At 42.8% G+C, this 24,893-nt stretch overlaps 1 protein-coding gene across 6 annotated transcripts in view; it reads left to right on the top strand.

The window, feature by feature from the left end:
• The window catches only part of cnnm3 (cyclin and CBS domain divalent metal cation transport mediator 3), a 63,197-nt gene that overhangs the window by 17,958 nt on the left and 20,346 nt on the right, over positions 1–24,893 (top strand). For 5 of the 6 annotated variants that reach the window (XM_077623019.1, XM_077623016.1, XM_077623017.1 and 2 more), the window contains exons 2-8: positions 4,711–5,045; positions 5,105–5,281; positions 16,357–16,514; positions 16,585–16,728; positions 19,114–19,272; positions 20,849–21,018; positions 21,098–21,194. In XM_077623019.1, the coding sequence (XP_077479145.1) occupies positions 4,711–5,045; positions 5,105–5,281; positions 16,357–16,514; positions 16,585–16,728; positions 19,114–19,272; positions 20,849–21,018; positions 21,098–21,194 (1,240 nt within the window). Of the gene's footprint in view, positions 1–4,710; positions 5,046–5,104; positions 5,282–16,356; positions 16,515–16,584; positions 16,729–19,113; positions 19,273–19,483; positions 20,030–20,848; positions 21,019–21,097; positions 21,195–24,893 lie in introns of those variants that run through there. The other variant, XM_077623020.1, reaches the window with a different exon arrangement.

The following is a 24,893-nucleotide window of genomic DNA, read 5'->3' as shown; positions in this document are numbered from 1 at the left end:
CATTTTATTGGGTCAGAAAGTTTATCTTACCCGTCCGTCTCCTCAACCGTTTCAACTGAGGGTACATTCTTACAATGCAAAGGTGGCTCCACATCCCCTTCTCGGCGTACTGGTGCTTCTTCTTTATATTGCAGGTTGAGCACCAACGTTGGTCCAGTCCGTTTCCTGTTGAGAAGCACAGTTTCCTTCTGCAAACCCAATTTGAATGCGATTTCTTAAAGATTTTTTCAGTTCCAATCGTACAGTGAATAATGGCGATTTGTATGGTCTTCTAAATAGGATTTCCCTATGTTGTTGTCCTGTTGAACTCGTTATGTAGGCAGTAATTTCATAACGAGATATAGAACCTTCTGTCCTTCCAGCCAACAATTTTGTTAACAAAATTTGGGTGCCATTATCACTTCACTATAAATCAGGGGTCTCAAACTCAATTTACCTGGGGGCCGCTAAAGGCCGAGTCTGGGTGAGACTGGGCCGCATCAGGATTTCCACAAGAAAAGCGCTGATAAAACATTCCAACGTTATCAAATATCTTTATTTTTTAACAAGAAATAATGAATTAAATAAATTAACTTAAAGATGAATAAAAAATCAATCAATCAGTAATACAAATATAAAATAATAATAATAATGAGCATACAGTAGATATACATTAGCTGGCTAAGTAGAGAAAATGAATTATTTTAATTCCGTTTCAAATGTCTGTATTAACAGCTCTTTAACCTTTAACTTTCCGAACTTGAATGGAACATTGAACATGAAATATTCTGAACACGGCTTCTCTTGCCTACTCCTTGCTGCTAGAGACCTGGCAGCGCTTCTTCTCACATAGCTGAGTCACATTTAGCTTGAGGGAGGAAGCAGTGGAGACCCTCGGTAGAGCTTGAAGATGCTCATCAGTAAGTCTGGACCTGTACTTGGACTTATTGAAGTTCACGGTGGAGAAGAGCTTCTCACATAAGTATGTGCTCCCAAAAAGGCACATGGTCCGCTTGAACATTCGGGAAAGTTCAGGGAAGCTGGGGGTCAACTCCCTCAAATATTGCCCAAGCTTGTCTGCTTCTCCACTCACCTCCCTGAAGTCGGCTTTGAGTGCAGAGTCGCACTGCAGGTCAATGAGCTCCATTTGAAGCTCAGGAGGGGCATCTTGCACATCAAAGGAGAAGGGGTCCGCAAAAATTTGAAATGTGGCTTTGTGTGTCTTGAAGTCTGCAAATCTGTGATCAAATTCCTCCTGTAGCTTCGAAATGGCCTCAATATACTTCTCACCACTGAATGGTGTGCCTGCATCCACGAGAGCCTTGCATGCTGGGAAATGGCAAAGGTTTGTCTGAGAGAGCTGGGCTTTCCATAACACAAGTTTAGTGCAGAATGCTCTCACGTTGTCATAGGCAGCACTGACAAGTTGCCCCTGGCCTTGTAGCTTCTTGTTCAGTACATTAAGCTCATGTGTGATATCAACAAGAAAAGCCAAGTCCATGAGCCATTTGGGATCACTTAGCACAGGATCAATCAACTCACAAACGGCGTAGCTAGCTTTGACTGCTGCATTACTGTCTTTGGTAGCCTTCTTGAAGAGATCCTGTTGCCTCAGAAGACGTGTTTTAAGACTGGCAACCTGGTTGGCTCTCTCATCTCCCTGGTATTTTTCGTACTCCTCAGCATGTCTCATAGTACAATTACGTTTCAAATTGTATTCCTTGTGCACCGCAACTTTTTCAGTGCAAATGAGACACGTCGGGTGCCCCTGTGTTCAACAAAGAAATATTGCACTCACCACTTTTCTTGAAACTGTCTGTGCTCATCACCGACCTTTCTCTTCACGCCAGGCTTTGAAAGAGACATCTCTGGGGCTCTGTAATATGTTTTTCCACTTGGAATGAGTCTTGGGTTGATCTTTCACGTTCAGTCGCGCGGGGTTGTGGCGCATGCGCACTTTCGCTCTATGTTCTATGCTGTGAGCAGCAGAGGAGTGTGCGCGCCGAGCGGAGTGATCGGCTTCACGGCTTCTCCGCCCAGCTGATTGGAGGAATGAATGAGTGAGTGAGCGAGGCACTGGACAGCCCGGCCGATGTCCCGCCCTCCAGAGCCGTATACCTCACCGTGATTGGTTCATTCAGCTCCGAACACAACAAGTGTCATTCATATCAATCTTGCGGGCCGCACGAACATTAATCTTTCATATTAAGACGGGGGCCGCAAATTATCGTCCTGGGGGCCGCAGTTGGCCCGCGGGTCGCGAGTTTGAGACCCTGCTATAAATCTTTGGAATTTCAAATTGTGCACTGATATGCTGAGTACAGGTTAAGCATGCTCTGCCACCAATTTAACCCCATAAATTGTGTAGTGGCACCGTACCGAGGCCACCACCCCCCTGTCGAGACACAGGACTTCCGTGACTCAAGATAGCTTTGTTAAAAGCAGCTCACCCAAGTAAGCTGAGGTACCAATTTGTTTTGTTTTGTTTTTGTTTTTACCTCAGTGATCCCAAATCTCACATTTTGCAGAGCAGATTATTTGTTTCTCCACGTTAAGTTTCAAATGTGGAGTATTGCTGCTGCATTCCTGTCAAAAATTTCATTTGATGAAATTGTTTTCTTTCTTTTTGTTTTTGTACTAACCTGCCGCCGCCATCCCCGAAAGGCTTATTGGCGATTTCAGAAATCAATATCAAATTTCCAAATCCTTTTCCACCTTGATATTTGATTGATATATTATATATTGGTGGCTAGCCAATCAAAAACACAAAAAGACAGAGCATCATCCATGCTCACACTCATAATCAGGGAATGTAGTGTTCATCCATAATTTTGGTTTGTTGGAGTAAAACTGAAGTACCCGGAGATAACCTACGAATTCCCGAGGACACCAGGAATACTCCACACTCTGGAAGGTCTGGATCCACCCCGCTTTCATTAGTAGATCCTCGAACCGCAAGGTTGATGCGTTATCTAATGCCTATCTGAATGCCTATCTATTTATGTCTAAAATGCCTTTCCTATTCCTGCATCCTCACCCTCTTGCTACTGTGACAACAAAATTTCCCGAATACGGGATGAATAAAGTTATCCAATCCAATAATCACTAGTCTTTCAATTTGGGTCGTTTACCCATACATCAGTGGCCCGTAAATTTTCATCACAGGTGTAAACCACCATCCCCAGTGGGGCTTCTTGGTAGTTCAGCCCCTTTGCTGCCCTATCAGCAATAATCATTATATATTTATTTATATATATATATATATATATATATATATATATATATATATATATACATATATATATACATATACATATATATATACATATATATATATATATATATATATATATATATATATATATATATATATATATATACATATATATACATATACATATATATATATACATATATATATATATATATATATATGTATATATATATAACCTCGGAGAAAAAAACCCAGTTGTTTATTCATGTTGGGAGCGAATGGATATGTCAGAAAGCTGATTTGTAATCTATTAATAAAGTGGCTGACCTATCTGACTGTTTTGTTGACATTCCCTTTCGCACAGCACCATCAAGTGGATGCATAACGTAACCCCAGCCTCTACTGTAGACCCGCATAATGTGGTGCGGTAGACCAGTGTAATGCGGAGCAGTGCGCCTTACAATGCAGTGCACCCTATATGTGGAAAAAAAATAAAATGTGTCATTCATTGAGGGTGCGGCTTATAATGCGGTGCGCCTTATAGTCGTGAAAATACGGTAATTGAATACTGTTGTACTATTGTTATTACATAAGATAGAATGAGAGGGATAAAATTAGAGCCCAGTAGAGGGTAGCGAGTTTCTAAAGTGAGAATCAATTTATCCGCAACAATATTTTCCAAATAAAATAACGAATAATGAAATGCATTTACTTTTTGGGGGATTTCGTAACGTGGATCTTTTTCGTATCTCGAGTCACTCTTTTGCATATAAAATAATTCGTAACCTGAAGATTTTGTATCTAGAGGGATCTGTAAGTAGAGGTATGACTGACTGTCATACCTCTACTTACATATGCCTCTAGGTACAAAATCTTAGGTGACAACATTTTTATATACAAATGAGTGAGCTGATACGAAAAAGATTACGAAATCCCCCAAAAAGTAAATGCATTTCCTTATCCATTATTTTATTTTGAATTCCCTTATTAAGCGATTTAAAACCGTACAAATGCAATGCGACACATATTTTCTCACACACACAGGGCACACGTAAAAGTCTAAAATGTACTACAAAATGGACGGCTTTCGGCTAGAACGGGCTCTTGCCGCCATCTGGCGGACAAATACGGGTATTATGTCTCCCAATATAACGGCCGTGGAGGGAACTATTTCAGTGGTGCAGGGCACATTTTCACATCCTTTATTTATTTTAACAGATTAATAAATCATTTCCTTATAATTTTCTATCATTTTTTTGTTTCCTCACATCTTTCATACAAAATTGGGACACTTTGACCAATTTAAAGGGTTTAGTTGGTAGTTGAGTGAGGACTGTGTAACGAATTAGAAAATAGACATTTTATATGTCTATTTTCTAATTCTTTAAGGAATTTCCAAGTTACAAAAAAAGTTCTGGAACCAATTAATTTCGTAAGTAGAGGTACGACTGTATAATCATATCAGTATATTGCAACAACCCAAGACTGAAGCTAGCACTGCGTCTTTTTTGCGACAGGCATGCTCGCTACTCTTCCTGTGTGTGCTGGGCCACTCGGCTTTGGCAGTGCTGCTGTTCCGAGCTCTTGGCTCCGTCTCGTCTGCCGCCTTCGCTGCCGCCTCGACGCTTTTCGTAGTGGGCGAGCTGGTGCCGCACATTTTGAGCTCTGGCTATGGCTTTCGGTTGGCCCCAGGCCTGGCCTGGCTAGCTCAGGTGAGCATGGTCCTGACGTGCCCACTCTCTTGCCCACTGGGGCTGATCCTGGACCTGGCGCTGAGGCGGGACATCAGTACCTGTTGCATCAGAGAGCGTACCATGGAGATGATCCGCAGCAGCGTCAATGACCCCTACAGGTAACGCGTGTCACGCCACTAGCCCAGTTTGCTCTCAAGTCTGCTTTCTCTTTTACCAGTGAGTTTGTGAAGGAGGAATTTAGTCGCGGGACGCTGCGCAGCAAGACGGTGGAGGACATCTTGACACCCCTAAAGGACTGTTTCATGCTGCCAAGCTCCACACTGCTCGACTTCTCCACCATGTCCGATATCATGCAGAGTGGCTACACGCGAGTGCCCATCTATGAAGAAGAGAGGTGAGCACCCAAATGCCATGTTACCAGATTGTGTTGCAATACTCTAAAGCAGGGGGGCCCAAACTTTTTCCTGTGAGGGCCACATAACTTTTCCCTTCTCTGATGGGGGGCCGGTGTCAGTTTGTAACAGAAAAAGTGTGACGATCGTAGGGGAGCTTAATTTTTTTTATTGTTTTCCAGAAAGCCACACAACCAAATAACCCTTTCCAGGTTCTTTACAGAAAAAAAGTCAGGAAACAAATAATAACAAAATAACCCTCTCTGAGTTCTTCACAGAAAAAACAGGAAATAAAAAACACTTTATGAAATAAATAATAACTAAATAACTCTCTGGGTTCTTCATAGAAAAAAAAGCCATGGAACATTAACTTTCTGTTGTGCCATGCACAATCTTCTCCCTTTGCTCTGAAGTTTATGCACGACACCACAACCGTCATTACAGAAACCCACGTCAACATTTTGCAGCACAGTGCTTGCTGGTGAATTCGGCAGTGGACCCGTAGCGGGGCGGTGAGACCCCTTTTTTCCAACTCCCGGTTCATGCGTCCCATTATTAGACCGCGAGTTTCGGCCACCATGCTAGGAGCCCCGTCAGTCGTGATGCTAGCTAGCTTTGAACAGTCCAGGTCCAACTTCTACATGGTTTGGCGCACTTTGTCAAAAATATCCTCTCCCGTTGTAGTCCTTTTGAGACTTTGGAGTGCTGCCAGATCCTCGCAAATCTCAAAGTTTGCGCTAACTCCACGAATAAAAATGAGCAGTTGCGCTGTCTTGCACGTCCGTGCTTTCATCCAGTGCCAATGAAAAAAAGTCAAATTCTTTCGTCTTCTGCTGCAGCTGGGCATATACATTACTCCCGATTTCTTCAACGCGTCTGGTCATTGTACTCGCCGACAGACTTACGGCATTAAATGCATCTTTCTTCTCGGGACACACCTCCGCGACAGTATCCATACATTTCTTAACAAACTCTCCGTCAGTGAAAGGCTTACCGCTGCTTGCTATCAATTTAGCAACCCGAAAGCTGGCCCGAACGGATGCCTGGTTCTGCTGAGATAATAGTCCACTTTTTCGCTTTGAGAGTTTGTCTACTCGTATTTGGCCTTGCAAGCTATCGTACTTGTCTTTGTGACGGGATTCATAGTGTCGGCAAAGATTGTATTCTATGAATACCGCCACCGTCTCTTGACAAATGAGACAAACAGCCTTTTCTTTGCATTGAACACAAAAATAATCGTTTGTCCACTCCAGGTTAAATACCCTGCATTCTGAATCAATTTTTCTCTTACCTAACTTTTTCGCTATTATTCCGTTCTCAAACAGGTTGCACAGTTTTTAAATGCTTGAATAGTCCGCGATGGTCCCAGGGCTCCGCCCTCACCTGCGATCGTCCAGATGTCTCGGTAACACTGCTCGTGCATGCAACGGTGGACGTGCCCGCATGCATCAAAGGGAAACACTCCCCGCGCGTGTCACCAAAGAAGCAATGCGAAGCCCCGCTTCAATGGTATGATTTGTGGGCTCAGCAGGGGTGCAATGAACCAAACACAAGATTAAAACGTCCCAGTCTTCAAGGCCAAATAGGAAAAAAAATCCGATAGCGTCTCTGGTATTGTTCAGAGGGCCGGTCCAAATGTGCCGGCGGGCCGTAGTTTGGTGACCCCTGCTCTAAAGTCATTCAAATGAGGGGTGTCCTTGATCAGAAATCTGATCAGAATGTATTGGTAATCGGGCACAATCGGGTCTCTTCATAGGTAAAAAAGATCAGGTTTTTTTTAAATATATTGGTTTACATTTTTAGGTATTAACTCATTAGCTGTCATTGATCAAACGATTGCTAATAGCCCTCCCAGTCAAAATGAATTGGACGTCTCTTGCCGTCTATGGCGGGGACATGAACATTTGCTATGGAAATTCATAAGTAGGCATACAAAGTAACAAAATGATCTCATCTCTCATCTCATTTTCTGAACCTCTTTATCCTCATTAGGGGGTGCTGGGGCCTATCCCAGCTGACACCGGGCTAGAGGCGGGGGACACCGTAAATCGGTGGCCAGCCGATCGCAGTGCACAAGGAGACGGACAATCTTGCACACTCACACCCATACCTAGGGGCAATTTAGGGTGTCCAATCAGCCTACCATGCATGTTTTTGGAATGTGGGAGGAAACCCACTAATAGGTTTATTAATAGGTATCTTTAATATAATATAAACAATACAAGGGAGGCATCAATCAGGTACATCTCCGACGTTAACTTGCAAGTGAGAATCGTCCTGGCTCGTCCTCGCCACCGTGACATTCTAAAGGACCGAATTCATCTCCTGCCAATTTAAGACATCGAATCAAATCAATTACAAGGTTATCTATTCAATCCAATTGCATAAGCGGATAACACAATTAAGGTCGCGCATAATCAAAACACTTAAGGTTATTTGATTCAAACAATTACATAAGCCAACCGAATAAAAAAATTAAGGTCAAAAAACAACTGCCACAACAATTGGATATCAGGTCGGAAACCAAAAACAACTGCGTAAGAATTTGCACAAGTAAGCATAATAATTTTCATACAAGGTGAACCGAGGGGCAGTATTTTGAAACATTATGCGAGTATTTTCGGAAGTTGTTTCGATTATCGCCATCTGCCGGAATCCAAGTCAAAGCAATTTGAGAGTCCTTCACAGATCTTCATTGCGAACTCAGATCAACAGTCCTTGGCCCGGAACTTGGTGATCTGTCAGGTCAATAGTCCTAAAAACAAATAAATGTCCTCGGAGCCAGCTGCCATGGAGAGTGACCTTGAGCTTGCTCGGTCCCAAATTCAAATAAAGCTCATATTCATATAATGATTAATAAAATGATATATAATAATATCCCAGAATAACCCCAACATTCCCCCGTTTTTATTATATGTTTGCTATTAATTCATTTTATGGCAAATACAAATGAGGGAAATGTCCGTTGGCTGCTTTAATTTTACCCGCATAGCCCCTACTCGCAGGCTGGTCTGAAAAAGAAAGAACGAAATCATTTTCGCCCCATTCGTTTTCGGAATTACCATGCTCCTGGAATTCACTGCTCTCTTCAGTACGTTTCATAAGCAGATATAATTCGTGTAATTTAGAATTTGTAGGGGCAATCGCAGTGGTTATAAGTCAGCTTAGCAAGGAATGTAAGCAGGGGATAAGACAACACCCACACAATGTCAAAGTCGTTGCAAAAATGGCTACTGAAAACACAACAGATAGGGCCAAATCTCTGTATTTACCGAAGGCCCACCAATCTGTCCAAGCGGATAATTCTACTCCAGGATGCTTTTTTATATTGCGGTTTAGAGTCTGCAGGCCTTCAACGGCCCAGGTTAGGGACCCATTGGGTGACGTGTTGTTGAGTGCAACATTTTCAAACATTGCATACGCCCCCTGCTCCATCAAGAAGCATCTCAACCGCTATGCGATCCTGGAACGCCATCAGACTAGTGGCTGCCAGTTGTTCCTTTATTGCCACAAATCCCTGTTCAGTATAATTTCCAAGTTTTTTGAAATTGTAATGCAGGTGATTTATCCCATCCATATTTTTGTTTGGGGTTATTAGAAGAAAAATAAACTCCCAACCTGCTGCGACCTGATTAGCCATCTTATACTCATCTGGTACGCCCCCGGGGATGCCAATCGCTTCAATGTATGTTGGATCTCCCTCTCTCCATACCGATCGACGCCGTCGGGAGGGACCCACCATCATACAGGATTTCTGAGCAGCCAATTGTATCTCCTCCACTGTAGATGGAAAAAAGACACTGGTAAGAGCAGTGAGACCAAGGCACAAAGTCCTGCCGCGTTTCGGCAGGAGTCGTATAATTTATTTCCACCACACCACCACCATAGGTCAGAAAGTGGTATCAGGGATGCAGTCTGTTTTAGGACGTGGGCACACCACGTCTCATTTATCCCCATGTACCCCCTGTAAGGTTTAAGCAGGTAAAATGATCAAAGGCAACATGTGTTGAAAAGTTAGGTTTGTCCTTTGCTGCTCTTGTAACAGAGTATACATTATTCCATTTCTCACAATTTGGCTTACATCTTTTATCATTATCTCCTTTACACAATCAGGGGTAATTTGCACGGGTACTACTTGTAAGAGAGGTCGGGGGCCCCATACATGTTATGCAGGTTTGATTTATAGTAATAGCTGCATTTTCCATCAACAACATCCAATTATTACCCGTTTGGGAAATCCCTGTTTCAGAAATGAATTCATCATCCCTGGTCATCTCAGATTCCAATTTTACTATGGCGGATCCGGGTGTTTCCGTCTCTGACGGTTTTCTCACAGCGTCTGTAGGCATGGTCATTGCTGTTGAGACACAAATATAAAATTTGTAAAAATGGTCTTCTCCACCCGACCATGGACTTAGGAAACACGTCAGACAAGGATCTCTTCCACAAGTTAATTTGTCAGTCTGAATAACGATTTGTAATCCCCCCACCGTATGGGTTGATTTTATCAGAGGCCTGATGGCTTTTACGCACGTGTGTGTCATCCAAGCCTACCAATCTTGACCAGTTTCTGCAACAAGGCTTCCCCAATTTCTGCTTAGGCCTGTTATGTACCACACATATTCTCTATAAAATCCATATGCATCCTTTGAACTGGATATGTAGCTTTTGGGAATTGCCCGCATTTTGGCCATATATGGGGGTTATGCCGAGCACAAGTCAAACATGCTCTGCAAAAATCCTTTGCATATAGATTAAATCCACAAGTTTTGTAGTGCCATTGTACCAAGGCTATCAATCCCCCTTTTGAGGCATGGAATTTCCCATGACTCAAAATGGCAGCCCTCCTAAACAAGTCTTTTATTTTTGTTTAACCCCCAGCGTTCCCAAATTTCCCATTGCAGAGCAGATTACTTGTTTTTCCACGTTGTTTCAAATGTGGAGTACTGCTGCAGCATTCTCGTCAAAAATTTAATTTGGCGAAATTATTTTTCCTTTTTGTTTTTGTCCTAATCTGCCACCGCCATCCCCAAAAGGCTTATTGGCGATTTCAGAAATCAATTTCAAGTTTCCAAATCCTTTTCCACCTTGATATTTGATTGATAGATCATATCCTGGTGGCCAGCCAATTAAAAACAAAAGACAGACAATCATCCACGCTCACACTGATAATCAGGGGAATTTAGAGTGTTCAACCAGTCTTAGCATCCATAATTTTGGTTTGTTGAAGTAAAACTGGAGTACCCGGAGAAAACCCACAAATTCTCGAGGACACCAGGAATACTCCACACTCTGGAAGGTCTGGATCCACCCCGCTTTTCATCAGTAGATCCTCGAACCGCAAGGTTGATGCGTTAATCACTAGTCTTCCAATTTGGGTCGTTCACCCATACATCAGTGACCCGTAAATTTTTATCACAGGTGTAAACCACCATCCCCAGTGGGGCTTCTTGGTAGTTCACCCAATTTTGCTGCCCTGTCAGCAATAATCATTCCAGAAGGAACTAGGTAATTAATGTATTAGATTCGCGTGCCACACATCTACAAATAGAAATTTGTTTTGTGTGAGTGGCTGTGATCAACTATCTGTTCGCCAACAATGCAATAACAGAGAAGTTGTGACACATTGAAACACACACACCGCCCTCAAGTATTTTAACCGTTTGTAAAAACTTTACCTCCATGTTTTGCATTAAGTTACACCCCCTGTTAATGCTATCAGTTTAGCCGTTTGTACGCAGAATTGAGGTGGCAATAGTTTCACCTCTAAAATTTGTTTTATTAGTCGTCAATGTATCTCGCATTCCGTTCAAATTTTGCCCATTCCATTTTATTTCTAGAAAACCCATCTACTTAAAGCTTTAGTCAAAGGTTGATGTTTTATAATTTGGAGATGCTATTTTTGAACATAGACATACTTTCATCACTTGTTTCATATCATGAAAGGCCCCACCAGAATTTGGGCATCCAGTGCCAAATGGAGCCCATTTCCAAATTTCCCTTGAGTTTGTTGTAGATATGGGATCCCCATTCCCCAAATATCTCAAAATTCATGCGCCAACGCATTATGTCAAAACCCAAAGCGACAAACCTAATCTGTTTCTTTAGCCAGATTTTGGAACTTGGAGAATTGTTCCTTTCCCCCTTATCTAAGCTTGTTATTGCCAATCGTTATCACTGTAACATTTAGGTTTATTGACCCCATAATTGCAATGCTGTAAGTTTTGGCTAAAGTTCTCTTAATTTGTATGCCCCTAAAGCAATAGACAGCAACGTCATTTGGTTGTATCAATTGATCAATGCTTATACAATCCGTAATATCCTAATAGTCATCAATATGACCTATGCCAAAGCATATTTCCCCCGCTCAGGACAAACATGCAATGTCTTCTGTGCACTTTAAAAACACTCCATGATTCTTCAGTCCTAGGGAAACTATGCCTATCCTAAATCAATTATTTTATCTACCCCAGCCAGGTACAATTTACCTAATTATTTGGATGAATGCCATGAATTTTCTCATGCCCTTTCTGCATTGTTAATTTCATGTCTGATATCATTAACAACCAAAATAACTCAATACCTAAGATATAATTCGCAATTCACCTCATACGATGTTTACTTAAGATAAGAGCTATTTCCTATAGCTCTCTGTTACCACAGTAAAAATCTACAATAATTAAATTAGAGAAATCAACGCAGGCCCGGGGAGAACATGCAAACGCCACACAGATGGACATGACCTGGATTTGAACCCAGGACCCCAGAGCTGTGAGGACGACATGCTAACCACTTGCGCCACCGGGCCGCCTCATCAGTTTCCAATTAGCCTAAATTTCAGGGAGAAAAAATGCATTCCTAGCAAGAGTCTGGGTCTTAGGAGGTTAACAACTATTTGGATGTGCTGACATGGTAAACGCTATGAACGCATCTATCAAGGCTACTCGCGTCTGGCCAGTCAGAGTACGTTTAACTATGGTAAGATGGCGACGCGAGCAGTAACAGGCACACGTGAGGTTTTTCACGTTTTGTGCAAGATACATCTTTTCTTCTTGAATTTCATTCATAGACATCAAAATAAAATTAGTTTAGCATTTTATCTGTTTATCTTTGCTGTATTTTGAAATAAATTACTGTATCGGCCGCATTGTCTTGCGTTACGGCGTTTCGTTTTTGTCACCTTGCAGTTTCGTGCATGTCGTCTTTTTTATGCACATATAAGCCATACCCTGGATTCTTTCTTTTTTTGCGACAAATACGGCTTACATGCGAGAAAATAATTTCTTTTTTTATGCTTGGTTGATGTCAAGTTGCTTTGTAATTCCCTAATTTTTTTGCCCCAACTTGAGAAAGGCCCCATCTTCCGAACGCATGAACAAAGTCTTCCTCCATGTTTTACAGTTTATTGTAGTTTACGATGACAGGAAGGTGATTGGGTTGAAAACCTTAAAAAGGGGAAAGAAAGAAACACGTGACATTATCCTAAACCCAGGTATCCTGTTTTTGGTGTTTTTTTCCAGAGAGTGGGAACGAATTAATTTATATTTAGTTCATTTCTAAGGGGAAACGTTGATTTGAGATGCAAGTAAATCGAGCTTCGTCCAGGAATGGAATAAGCTCCTACCTCAAGGTATGACTGTAATGTATATATTTAAAAATGTAACTACTTTAAATACTGTACTCGCAGTGAAAATAGTTCCTCTCCGCTTGATATAAATAAACAAAACAGATAAATGTGAGTTTTAGTCCTTTGTATTCTTGTGGCCATGGGCACATTGTCCGCGATATTCGTGGGATTAATGTACTCGCCCTACTAAACATGTCAGGTAACAAAACGACTTTTAAAAAACACCATTGTCTGTTATAAACAAATCTGTCAAAACATAGGCTTTGTTCTTGTTTTTTAAACCATGAGGAGGGTCGAATTTGTTGATTAAAGCTGGCTTTACTATTGTCAAGTTGCTTTGCAAATCTCTCAGTTTTTTGCCCAAACTTGAAAAAGGCCCCGGTCTTCCGAATGCATGAACAACTCAGTCTTGCTCCATTTTTCACTGTTTACTGTAGTTTAGGGTGATAAGAAGGTGATTAGTTTGAAAACCTTAAAATGGGGAAAGAAAGAAACATGTCATTATCATTAACTCAAGTTACTAAGCAGATCAAAGTATTACTCCTGAGTTTACTAGTCACATCTTAAATTTACTAAAGACCTGCAGTAAAGTGTTCAAAGTGATAAAGTAGAAGTGAATAGGTACATTTGCTGATTGAATTAACCAAACACAAATTTTCACTTTGTTAAGATTGGTGAGCAATCCAAAGTTAAAGGAAAACACAAAGAATACAACTTGTGGGTGAATGAAACAAACAATAATCATCAAGTGGAATTCAAGTGGTCCGTTTCCAACCAATTTTAAAGGTGCGGCTTTACGCGCAAGTGGCCTATATTCGAGTAAATACGGTTAAGTAGGAGCTTTTCTGAGAGGTTTTTGGCGCTCAAGGAAGATGTTAATGGGAAGTTTTGACGGGTATTTATTTTTTGATACAAATGCAGTCGTACCGCTACTCACCAAACTAATTGGTTCCAGAACTTTTTTCGAAAGTTGAAGATTTCATAAGTAGAGCAGTACTTTATATGTAAATTCTCCTATTCGTTACATGGTCCTCACGCAACTACCCAAAAAAATGTTCAAAGTCTCCCAATTTTGCACGAAAGATGTCGTATTTTCACGACTATAAGGCGCACATAAAAGTCTGAAATTTTCTCCAAAATAGACATGACGCCTTATAATCCAGTGCGCTTTATATATGGACCAATACTAAAATTGTTATCATGATAAAATAAAATAAATCAGTCGATAGGACAACTATGGCAAGCAGCCCCCGACTTCTATTTTCCCGTAGATAAAGTACTGCGCAGTGACTGCTGGGATATATAGTTTTTTTTGTCAATACACCCAATGGATTGTGGCCTGCCGATAGGCATCAACACTAGCTAGCTATTATTTGCGAATGGATTGTGGCCTGGCGATTGGCATCAACACAGTTGCGAAGCATAGAAGACAGCCTTGGAATACTAGTTACGCTAGCTACTAGCTAGCTACTATTTGTGAATGGATTGTGGCCTGGCGATCGGCATCAAGACAGTTGCAAACCATGGAAGACAGCCTTGGAATAGTTACGCTAGCTACTAGCTAGCTACCATTTGCGAATGTTTTGTGGTCGCCTGGACGAACGTATTAAACTCAGCGTTTTCGATGGACAAATGTTCAATTCGGACACAGAAAATGAGGACTTTGATGGTTTTGTGGGTGATGATGACGTGAGTACATTGTAAAATGGCTAAATAAAGTACAACCGAACTCAGTCTTGCTTCCGTTGCCTTTTTAAAAACGTGTTTTTAGCGTGTGGGTGTAGCGTGCATTTGGTGCATGTAGCACCAAATTACTGTGTTCGCCGTTGTAGTATATTGATACTATTAGTGCAACGTTATCACAGCTGTCAACCTGGGTGTATTGACAAAAGGACATTGTATCCCAGCAGTCACTGCGCACCGGCAATAGCGTCTGGGGCTGCTTTCGTAGACGGCGCTATTATGGTTCGATAATCATCCATAAATAATATATATATGCCATGCCTGGCTTCACGAAAAGTGGCAGGCAGCGCCGGGCTTCTTACGCTACGATTTGTGAATGGATTGTGGCCGCCTGGGCGAACGTGTCTGCTTGCACGGTTGTTCGAGCTTTTGCCAAAGCCGGCATCATTTCTAAGGAGCCACATGGAAATGACGGTGACTCTGAGAACGAAGAGAGGGGACCCGGCTTTTTGGAAGGCTCGTTTGGGCAATTGTTTAATTCGGACACAGAAAATGAGGACTTTCAGGGATTTGTGGGTGATGATGACGTGTGAGTTGTAAAATGTCTAAATAAAGTACAACCAAACTCAGTTTTGCTTCCGTTGCCTTTTTAAAAACGTGTTTTTAGCGTGTGGGTGAAGCGTGCAAGAACTATATATCCCAGCAGTCACTGCGCACCGGAACCCAGAAATAGGCTGCTTCCAGTAGCCAGCGCTATTTCTGTTTCGATGTTCATCCATATATAATATATAATATATATGCGTCTAAAAAAATGGTCCGTCCTTTGTGTGTATAAAATACAGAAATAGCACTCGTTATTGACACTGAGCTAAAAATATGATGCGCCGAATAGTCGTGAAAATACGGTACCCAATTTTTTTTTCAAAGTCTCCCAATTTTGCACGAAAGATGTGAGAAACACAAGAGAGCTTGTATTTTGGGATAAGAGGAATGGTGTCAGCGCACTGCCCGGACTTAAATGGAAACTCCACTTCCACTTTGCTCCTCAGCGCTGCCCAAAGGGCTCTATTTTCAGACAAGGGTGAAATGTTGCCCAAAGCTTTCACTTTGAAACATTTCTGTGAAATTCCACGATCAGCTCTGCAACCCCGAGGCTCCTGGCCGTTCAGTTTGTTGCGCGAGTTCTATTTCCGGCTTAGGGCCGGGACTCTCATTTCTGAAAAAAAATCCACCTTCACCAAGGCTCCCTGCCGTGAATCTGATCAAAAAGCTCTATTTTCAGGTGAAAGTGACAGCCACCGCCCGCTGCCCACCAGTTTACTTTTTCGCTGCAGAGTTTAGTGACAGTCCCCTGTCTTCCGCCATTTTCTTAATGGCAAGCGGAAGACATGAAAGTGTCCTTCACTTGTGAGTTTCAGTCTGAATTTTGACATTTTTATGAACATTTTTTCATACTTAATATAAAAAAACACGATGAGCTGAAGCTGCTAATTTTAAAGCCGCGAAGTAGTGACGGATGACAGTACCACCAATTGGCCTCAAGATGCCCCTTTAATTGGCGCTTGCTAACTGTACATCCCTAATGTATGTAAGGCAATTGAAAATACCAACACATTATTCACACAGCCAAAGAAAGTCATTCCAAAACCAATTTTAATTAATTTACTGTTAATGATATAATAATATAACATACAGCAGTCTTAAAACACCACCTTGATCAACAATTCCTCCGATTTGATTGGATCATCACCAAACGGAACGACGCAGGTCCAACATCGTGGAGATCCTGTACGTAAAGGACCTGGCGCTGGTGGATCCTGATGACTGTACACCAATGACTACTATCACCAAGTTCTACAACCACCCGCTGCACTTTGTTTTCAATGACACCAAGCTGGATGCCATGCTGGAGGAGTTCAAGAAAGGTGAGGTGCGATTGTTTCATCACACACACATTGACCCATATCCAGGCTAACGTTAGCTCGTTGACTTCAGGCAACTCTCACATGGCCATTGTGCAGAAGGTCAATAATGAGGGCGAGGGCGACCCCTTCTACGAGGTGCTGGGATTGGTCACACTGGAGGATGTCATTGAAGAGATCATCAAATCAGAGATCCTAGATGAGTCGGACGGCTACTGTAAGTTTTCTCCATTTTGACTGGAAGTCTTCATCTATTTATTTTAAGACTATTTAATTTCAATGTATAACATCATTCAAACACCTTGATGGCTGAATTATTTAAAAATATACATGAGGCATTGGAATAATAATATTCATTCATTCATTTATTCATTTTCATTATTCTCACAATGGTTGCAGGGATGCTGGAGCCTATCCCAGCCAACTATACGGAGCCAGTATTGGTTGCAAGATAATTGCAGGGCAGAAAATCATTCATGCTCACACTTGTACATAGGGACAATTTAGAGTGTTCAACCAATAGCATACATGATTTTGGGAGCTGCGGTCTGGTGGAAATTGGTTAGTGCGTCGGGTTGACTGTTTTGAGATCTAGGGTTTGATCCCAGGTCCGCACTTTCCTGTGTGTTCTCCCTGGGCTTGCGTGAGTTTTCTCCACGTACTCCAGTTTCCTCCCGCATCCCCAAAACATGGTAGGCTGGTTGGAGACACAAAAACGGTTGTCTGTCTCCTATTTCCCTGTGATTGGTTGGCCACCAATTCAGGGTGTCCCCCAGCTGGTGCCCATAATTAGCTGGGATAGGCTCCAGCACCCCCTCAATCTTAATGATGATAAGCGGGAAAATTAATGAATTAAATTGTCATATCTCATTTTCTGCAGCTTTATCCTCATTAGGGTCACGGGGGGCACAAGGAGACGGACAACCATGCACACTCACACCATACCTAGGAGCAATGTATTGTATAATAATGCATAATTTCTTTTTTCCCAAGATGGCGCCGTCTTATTTGTTTTTCATGTTTTTACAGCCTTTCTATCTTTTTTTAATTACATTTTAATATTTCTTAATACATTCTTTTTTACTTTACTTTGTACTTTATACTTTTTACCTTAATGTTTTTACAACTTTCTTTGTTCTGTTAGCCTGGCTTCTTTCTGCTACTTCTTTTTTGGAACCATTCAGCCATGCCTACGCTGTCATACACATGGGATTAGCTGTGAACAATATGCAGCAGAAGGAGCAACACCTCAGTGCCGCTAGAAATCCAGAACTGGACAAAAGTGCCGGGAGAAGAAGCAACGCTTCAGACCAACCATTCCATCAATTTTTATGAGGAAAGTGAGATTCCTCCCCGATAAGATGGAAGAGCTGTCGGTGCCTACCAGGCCGGAAACGGAGTCAAGGGGTTGTACTCTGCTACTGTTGATTCTTCAGCTCCAGACTACTGAAGAACTGTGCGGATAAGCTTGGAGGAGTGACTGCATATTTTCAACCTCAGTCACAGTCTGCAGAAGTTCCCCATCTTGTGGAAGACTTCCTGTGTGTGGTTCCAGTTTTATCCAACTCTACAACGTCTTTTTCTTGTCTGTAACCGATTTTACTACTGCAACCAAGATGGCGCTGCTCAATTGGCAGCTGGTAGCGGTAGCTCCGTCCGCTCTTGCTCATTTTGTGTTTTTGCTGCTTCTCTGTCTTTTTTTATTGCAGTTTGGTATTTCATAATGATTTCCCATTTACTTTGCTTTGTACTTTTTGCTTTGTTGTTCTGCGGCCTTTGCGACTCGGCCCCACACGTCCCGTGGCTTTTCTTTGTGTTAGTCCTCGACGCCTTTGGAGTCGTTCAGCCGTTACCTCCGCTGTCATGCACTCAGGATCAGCTGTAAGCAGTGGACGATAGTGCCAGGAGAAAAGGCAACGCTGCAGACCGAGCATTCCATCATTGTTATCGGAGCGTGAGATCTCTCCCCGGTCAGACGGAGGAGCTGCCGGTGCTTGCTTTCCGCTGCTGCTGATTAGGTGATAGGACAGCTTAGGAGGATCTTGGCAAGGAAGATGATATTTAAAACCTCCAGACTAACGAGGGACTGTGCGGTAACCTCAGTCTCAGTCTGCAGAAGGTCCCCACTTTGTGGACTTCCTGTGTGGCTCCAGTTTTTTACCTAGGTCTACAATGTCTTGTGTGTCTTGTATCTGTACTGCAACCAAGAAACTTCCCGAATACTGGATGAAATCAAGTTCTAACCTAACATAGAGTGTCCAATCATCCTACATGCATGTTTTTGGAATGTGGGAGGAAACTGGAGTACCCGGAGGAAATCCACGCAGACCCGGGGAGAACATGCAAACTCCACACAGGTGGACTGACCTCGATTTGAAGCCAGGACCCCACCCTGTCCTGTGAGGCCGACCCGCTAACCACTCGTCCCACCGGGCCGCCCTGAATGAATGTTTTCATTAAAAAATTGCACTATTAAGAAAAAAAACACCCTTTTCCCCTATTGTATATATTTTGGTGGATATTTCTTTCTTTTTTTGTCGAAAAATAGGTTTTCATTTTTAGTGTTGTGTTTTATCACCGACACAGCATTTGTGCTTCTCAGTGGATAGGAAGGTGAAGCGTCCACTGCCCCCACTGGAAATACCCCTAGAACCCCGTGTGACTCCCGAGGAGTTCTCGCTCTTCAAGACAGCTGAAGGGGAGCCCAAGATCCAAACTTCACCGCAGCTTCTGCTCGCCACTCACCGCTTCCTCTCCAGAGGTGCGTACCAAGAGAGCCTGGCAACAGCCAACCCTGCCAGATTCAAACGACTTAGAAAACTATCACCGTCAGTGAGTTTATATAATTGACTGTCGAATTAATTGAGAATAATCACATTCACAAGTAGTATATCAACTTTTTAAAATGTACTACCATATCAGTGAAATAGTAATCTGTATTTACTCATGGAATGCCCTTTTTCCTTTTCCAGACCGATTATCCTCACAATTATTGCATAGGTGCTGGAACCTATCCCACCCAACTATGGGCAGTAGGCGGGGGACAGACACCCTGAATTGGTTGCGAGTCAATCGTAGGGCACAAGGAGACAACCATTCACGCTCACACCCATAACTCGGGGCAATTTAGAGTGTTCAACCAGCCTACCATGCATGTTTTTGGGTTTTGGGAGGAAAATGCAGCACCCAAAGAATGCCTACACAAGACAGGGGGGTAGAACTCGGAACACACACACACAAACACACGCACGCACGAACACGTGCATGAACACGCACACACCCGAACACGCACACGTACACGTACGCACACACACACGGACATACGAACACACACAAGGGATTACTGTACTCACCTGACTAAGCGTTGGATCGAAACATGTCCAGTAACAAAACGACCTAAAAACACCTTTGTCTGTTATAAATGAATTAATGAAAGCATAGGCTTTGTTCTTGTTTTGTAAAGCATGAACTCCATACCTGTCAACCTCTGCCGATAACTGCCCTTATAAATGATTATTGATTCCCCTTACAAACCCCCAAAAAACCTTACAAACACCGTACGAGTTTTTGGGGGGTTTGTAAGGGGAATCAATAATCATTTATAAGGGCAGTTATCGGCAGAGGTTGACAGGTATGGAACTCTGTCAAAGTTTTTGGTTTTTGGCTCTTCAATCATGAAGAGCGTTTGGCAATCCGTGTTAACCCAAGAACATTCAGTGCATCCTCTTCCATAAAACTTGTAGCGGCCTGTTCTTCCCAGCCAACGCTGCCGCCATGCGCCGCAGAATCGTCATAACTCCGCTTTGATGCCATGTCAGTCTGCAATGGGGAGGCCGTCGTGGGCTCGCTGTGGCTTCGATGTCGTGGACGTTTACAGGCATTTTCAGTGGCAATGTAAAATACTAACAAGCCTGGAATTGACTCAAGTTATTCTTTCTCTACGAGGTATAGCATACGCGATGGGAAACGGAACCCGACGGAAACAAGAAAGGCTTGGTGGCATGTTTCACAGCTATTTATAGTTTTCGCCGCACCTATTCTTCCTCTGAGATGAGCTTCTTCGCGGCCTAGGGCCAACCATTTCAGTGCTGAAGAAGATGCGGTTCCCTGGCTACTGCCGTTTTTCACTGTCATTTTTCATCTGTCTTCCAGTTGTGAGTTTCAGCGTAGATTTAGACATTTTTATGAACTTTTTTTATATATCAGAGAAAAATCTGCCATATAGTGAAGTCGCAAAAGTTTAAGCCACAAAATGAAGGATCACAGTCATGTATATTCATGTATTTCACAGAACGAATGTGTATTTTTATAACATAGCTCTGCATGTGTTTGCGCAGAAGTGGAACACTTCAGTCCATTGCGCATGTCAGAGAAGATCCTTTTCCACCTTCTTCGTCACCCCAGTGTTAACCAGGAAGTGCACTTTGACCCTGCCAACCGCCTAAGCCCTGCCCACTATTTGTACACACGCAACCACCCGGTGGACTACTTCATATTGCTGCTGCAGGTGAGCGTGCCAGAGATGCCAAATGTTTTTATATTGAGTTGACGCTGAGCTGTTGTAAACTTTTTTTTTTCCACTGCAGGGTCGAGTAGAGGTGGAGATCGGCAAGGAAGGACTCAAGTTCGACAATGGCGCTTTCACCTACTACGGCGTGTCCGCGCTCACGCTGCCATCTTCAGGTTAGAATAGGAAGTGTGACTACTGTCTGCGAATGTGGAGTTGTGAGCATGTTGGTTTCAACTTATTTGCCCAGCAACTCTTCTTTTTTTAACTTACCATATTTTCTCACATATAAATGGTATTTGCAACAAAAAAGGACAGAATCAAAGGTACAGCTTATATTTGCACAAATCAGACTTGACATACACGCAACTGCAAGGTGACAAAGACAAAACACCATAACGCAAGACAATGCAGTCGATACAGATATAAATACAGTTGTGGTCAAAAGTTTACATACACTTGTGAAAACAATGTCATGGCTCTCGTGAGTTTCCAGTTATTTCTACAACTCTTATTTTTCTCTGATAGAGTGATTGGAACAGATACTTCTTTGTCACAAAAAACATTCATGGGGTTTGGTTCTTTTATGACTTTATTATGGGTTAACAGAAAAAGTAATCAAATCTGCTGGGTCAAAAATATACATACAGCCGCGCTAATATTTGGTAACATATCCTTGGCCATTTTCACTTCAATTAGGCACTTTTGGTAGCCATCCACAAGCTTCTGGCAAGCTTCTGGTTGAATCTTTAACCACTCCTCTTGACAGAATTGGTGCAGTTCAGTTAAAATTGATGGCTTTCTGACATGGACTTGTTTCTGCAGCATTGTCCACAAGTTCTCAATGGGGTTTAAGTCAGGACTTGACTGTGGACACTGACACCTGTGTTCCAGCAGCTTCTAATTCTTGGCAGATCTGCTTTTTGGTGATTCTCGGTTGAATCGTCACCCTCCTGACCAATTTTCTCTCAGCAGCAGGTGATAGCTTGCGTTTTTTTCCTGATTGTGGCAGTGACAAAACAGTGCCATGCACTTTATACTTACAAACAACTGTTTGCACTGTTGCTCTTGGGACCTGCAGCTGCTTTGAAATGGCTCCAAGTGACTTTCCTGACTTGTTCAAGTCAAGGGTTCGCTTTTTCAGATTCATGCTGAGCTCCTTTGACTTTCCCATTGTAGCGTTTGTGGGCGTTTGCATCCAATGAGCCCTATTTAAGTGGCCTCAGAAGTCACCAGCTGTAGTCACTCATAATCACTCACAAGAAGTTAAGAGGCCATGCTATGAAGCTCATTTCACTGACACAATTTTCGAAGTCACCAAAATTGCTAATTCGTGTTGCTCTATGTATATTTTTGACCCAGCGGATTAGATCACTTTTCCCGTTAACCCATAATAAAGTCCTAAAATAACCAAACTTCATGAATGTTTTTTTGTGACAAAGAAGTATCTTTTCCTATCACTCTATCAGAGAAAAATCAGAGTTGTAGAAATAATTGGAAACTCGAGAGAGCCATGACATTGTTATTCACAAGTGTATGTAAACCTTTGGCCACGACTGTATTTCAAAATAGAGAAATAATAGTGTTGGGTCTGTTCTGGCTGACCTATATCTTCAGGAGCAGGCACAGAAAGAGTGACACCAATTTGAAGGAAATAGGTTTATTACCAGATCGCAGGATGGGGAGAGCTTGAACAGCTGTCTCCTCACAGTCTGTTCCTTGCAACAACCCCCAGCACGAACCGAAGTTGTCATAGAGACTTTGGACTGGCACGTTTAGACATCTTCAGGGCAAAGTCTCATTAATGCAGGGCTATGACAATGATGCAGGGCTAAGTCTATGATTCAGGGCTGTCTCGACAACAATGTGTTCATACTTACAAAAACTGATACAATATGAACAAACAATTACTAAGCAACTTCATCATCTTCAATCTTATCTAACAATTCCCTCCTGTTGTGAGTATAAACACATCGGAACCTCATTTGTTAGCGACGCTACTTTTGAACGAAATTCTTCACAAATTACTTCGAACTGGAGTTTAAACCGACCAGAAGGGGGCGAAAACCCTCACGCAGTTGAGGGAAAATTCCTCCCTTGACCTCCCGCTTGGGATGATTGCCTTATGGGCTTGTGTCTCAGAATAGAAAAGACACATTAATCAGTGTCAGACAATCGTACAAAGTTAGCGTTTAGCGGTAGCCACTCTACTTGAACGACAAAAACTGCGGAGAAATTGTTCCCCCCCCCCCATTTTGTACATACATATTTAAGCTTTTTTCTACGTCTATTTCTACCGTTACGGCCCCGACCGGAAGCACTTTGCCCCGCCCACCGATCGCTTTGCTCCGCCTAGCCGAGCTGCAATCTCTCACGGTCATCTGGCCCCGCCCCCTGCTTTTATTTTGCTTTCTTTAAGCCGCACACGTGATTGTACTTCCTGTTATTTATTACTCGCTGGCCTTAGCGGTGCTTTTATCCCAATTTAGGGCTCCTCACTTGTTTTGAAATCATCTAACAAAACGAGGAGTGTTTGTTTTTATTATTTTTTTAAAGTAAAATCAGATCTGGGTTAAATCAACAGGTCACTCACTATATTGTTGCATGTGTATACGAGTTAGCATTAGCTGGGTTTCAACAATCATGGTACATTCGATTGTGGCATTAATGGTACGTTTGATGAAAGCTGAGAAGCTGGGGAAAAAACAATTTAGGATAACAAGCACGAGAGCAATAACAGTTACGACCGGTACTAGTGATTTCAAAAGAGTCTATCCATGAGCCCGAGAGGAACCAGTCAAGCTATCTTCGTTGTGGAACCGGATCTCTTGTCATAGCGTTCTGTATGTTCTTCACAGTTTTTAGAGCATCATGGACTGAGTAGGATGCGTTGGCAGGGATCAAGGTGCAGCATGAGTCCTACCATGGCACACACCTCCCTGCTGGGCGGTTATTTTGTCAAGGGCAAGGAGGTTCTGGATAATAATTTGGGTCATGGCGGTTATTTGGGCTTCTCGGCCTTGTTGTAGTCGTACTGATGCGTTGACATAGGCCTGGAATCTGTAGTCAATGGTTTCCATACATAGGGTGTTCTTTGCTGTTCCTATCCAGGGGAACAGAGCCATCAGGATTTTGGAGGAGACTGACCAGTGTTTGTGTTCAAGGGGGACATCCGAGCCCCACACTGGATCATGGGGGCGCAAATCAAGGCTCCGGTATTGACGCCTGGTGGGTAGACGTGGGTTGGAGTCGACTCTGGGGATCGAATCTGTTGTAAGGATGTATGTGTGGTCGGAGACAGATGTAGGGACACAGAGGCCAGTTGAATTGGCGGGGTTGATCATATACACTTGCCATCCGCAGAGCCACCATACTTGGTCCAGTACTGTCGATGATTGGGAAGGGACTGATCTCGGCGCACCCGGTGACGTGAACTTGGTCTAAAGAGGTCTTGGGATCTGGTCCACTGAACTTGAAACAGGATGGATAATGGTCTGTTCGATTGTTGCACCGGACATATGTCGCGGGATTGACTCTAGCTGCTAATGGGATCGCGACCATGGTATGTAGGCGGTCGAACTTTGCCGGACAGGATTTTTTCGGATTACCCAGGATACAGTTGTAGTTGTGGTTGGCAAGTTCTTTGTTCTGGAGGTTGGTCCATAGCTGTGGTTGTGCTACAGCAGTGGGCATGAGGGAACAGACATAACAACTCTTATTGGTTGTGGCGCGGGCTGAGTGCAGCATATCTGTACCAACTGTTCCTCATCATCGGGTGGTAGTCGTTTTCTTCTTGGGTTTTGGACATGGGCGAGGATTGTGTGTATCTCCTCAGTCTTAGGTGTTCCTGCCGGACGGATTTTGAGTAGGCGTGT

The sequence above is a fragment of the Stigmatopora argus genome, chromosome 16 (genome assembly GCF_051989625.1).
Source record: "Stigmatopora argus isolate UIUO_Sarg chromosome 16, RoL_Sarg_1.0, whole genome shotgun sequence".
Taxonomy (NCBI): domain Eukaryota; kingdom Metazoa; phylum Chordata; class Actinopteri; order Syngnathiformes; family Syngnathidae; genus Stigmatopora; species Stigmatopora argus.
This window is presented reverse-complemented; position numbering and strand designations above follow the sequence as displayed.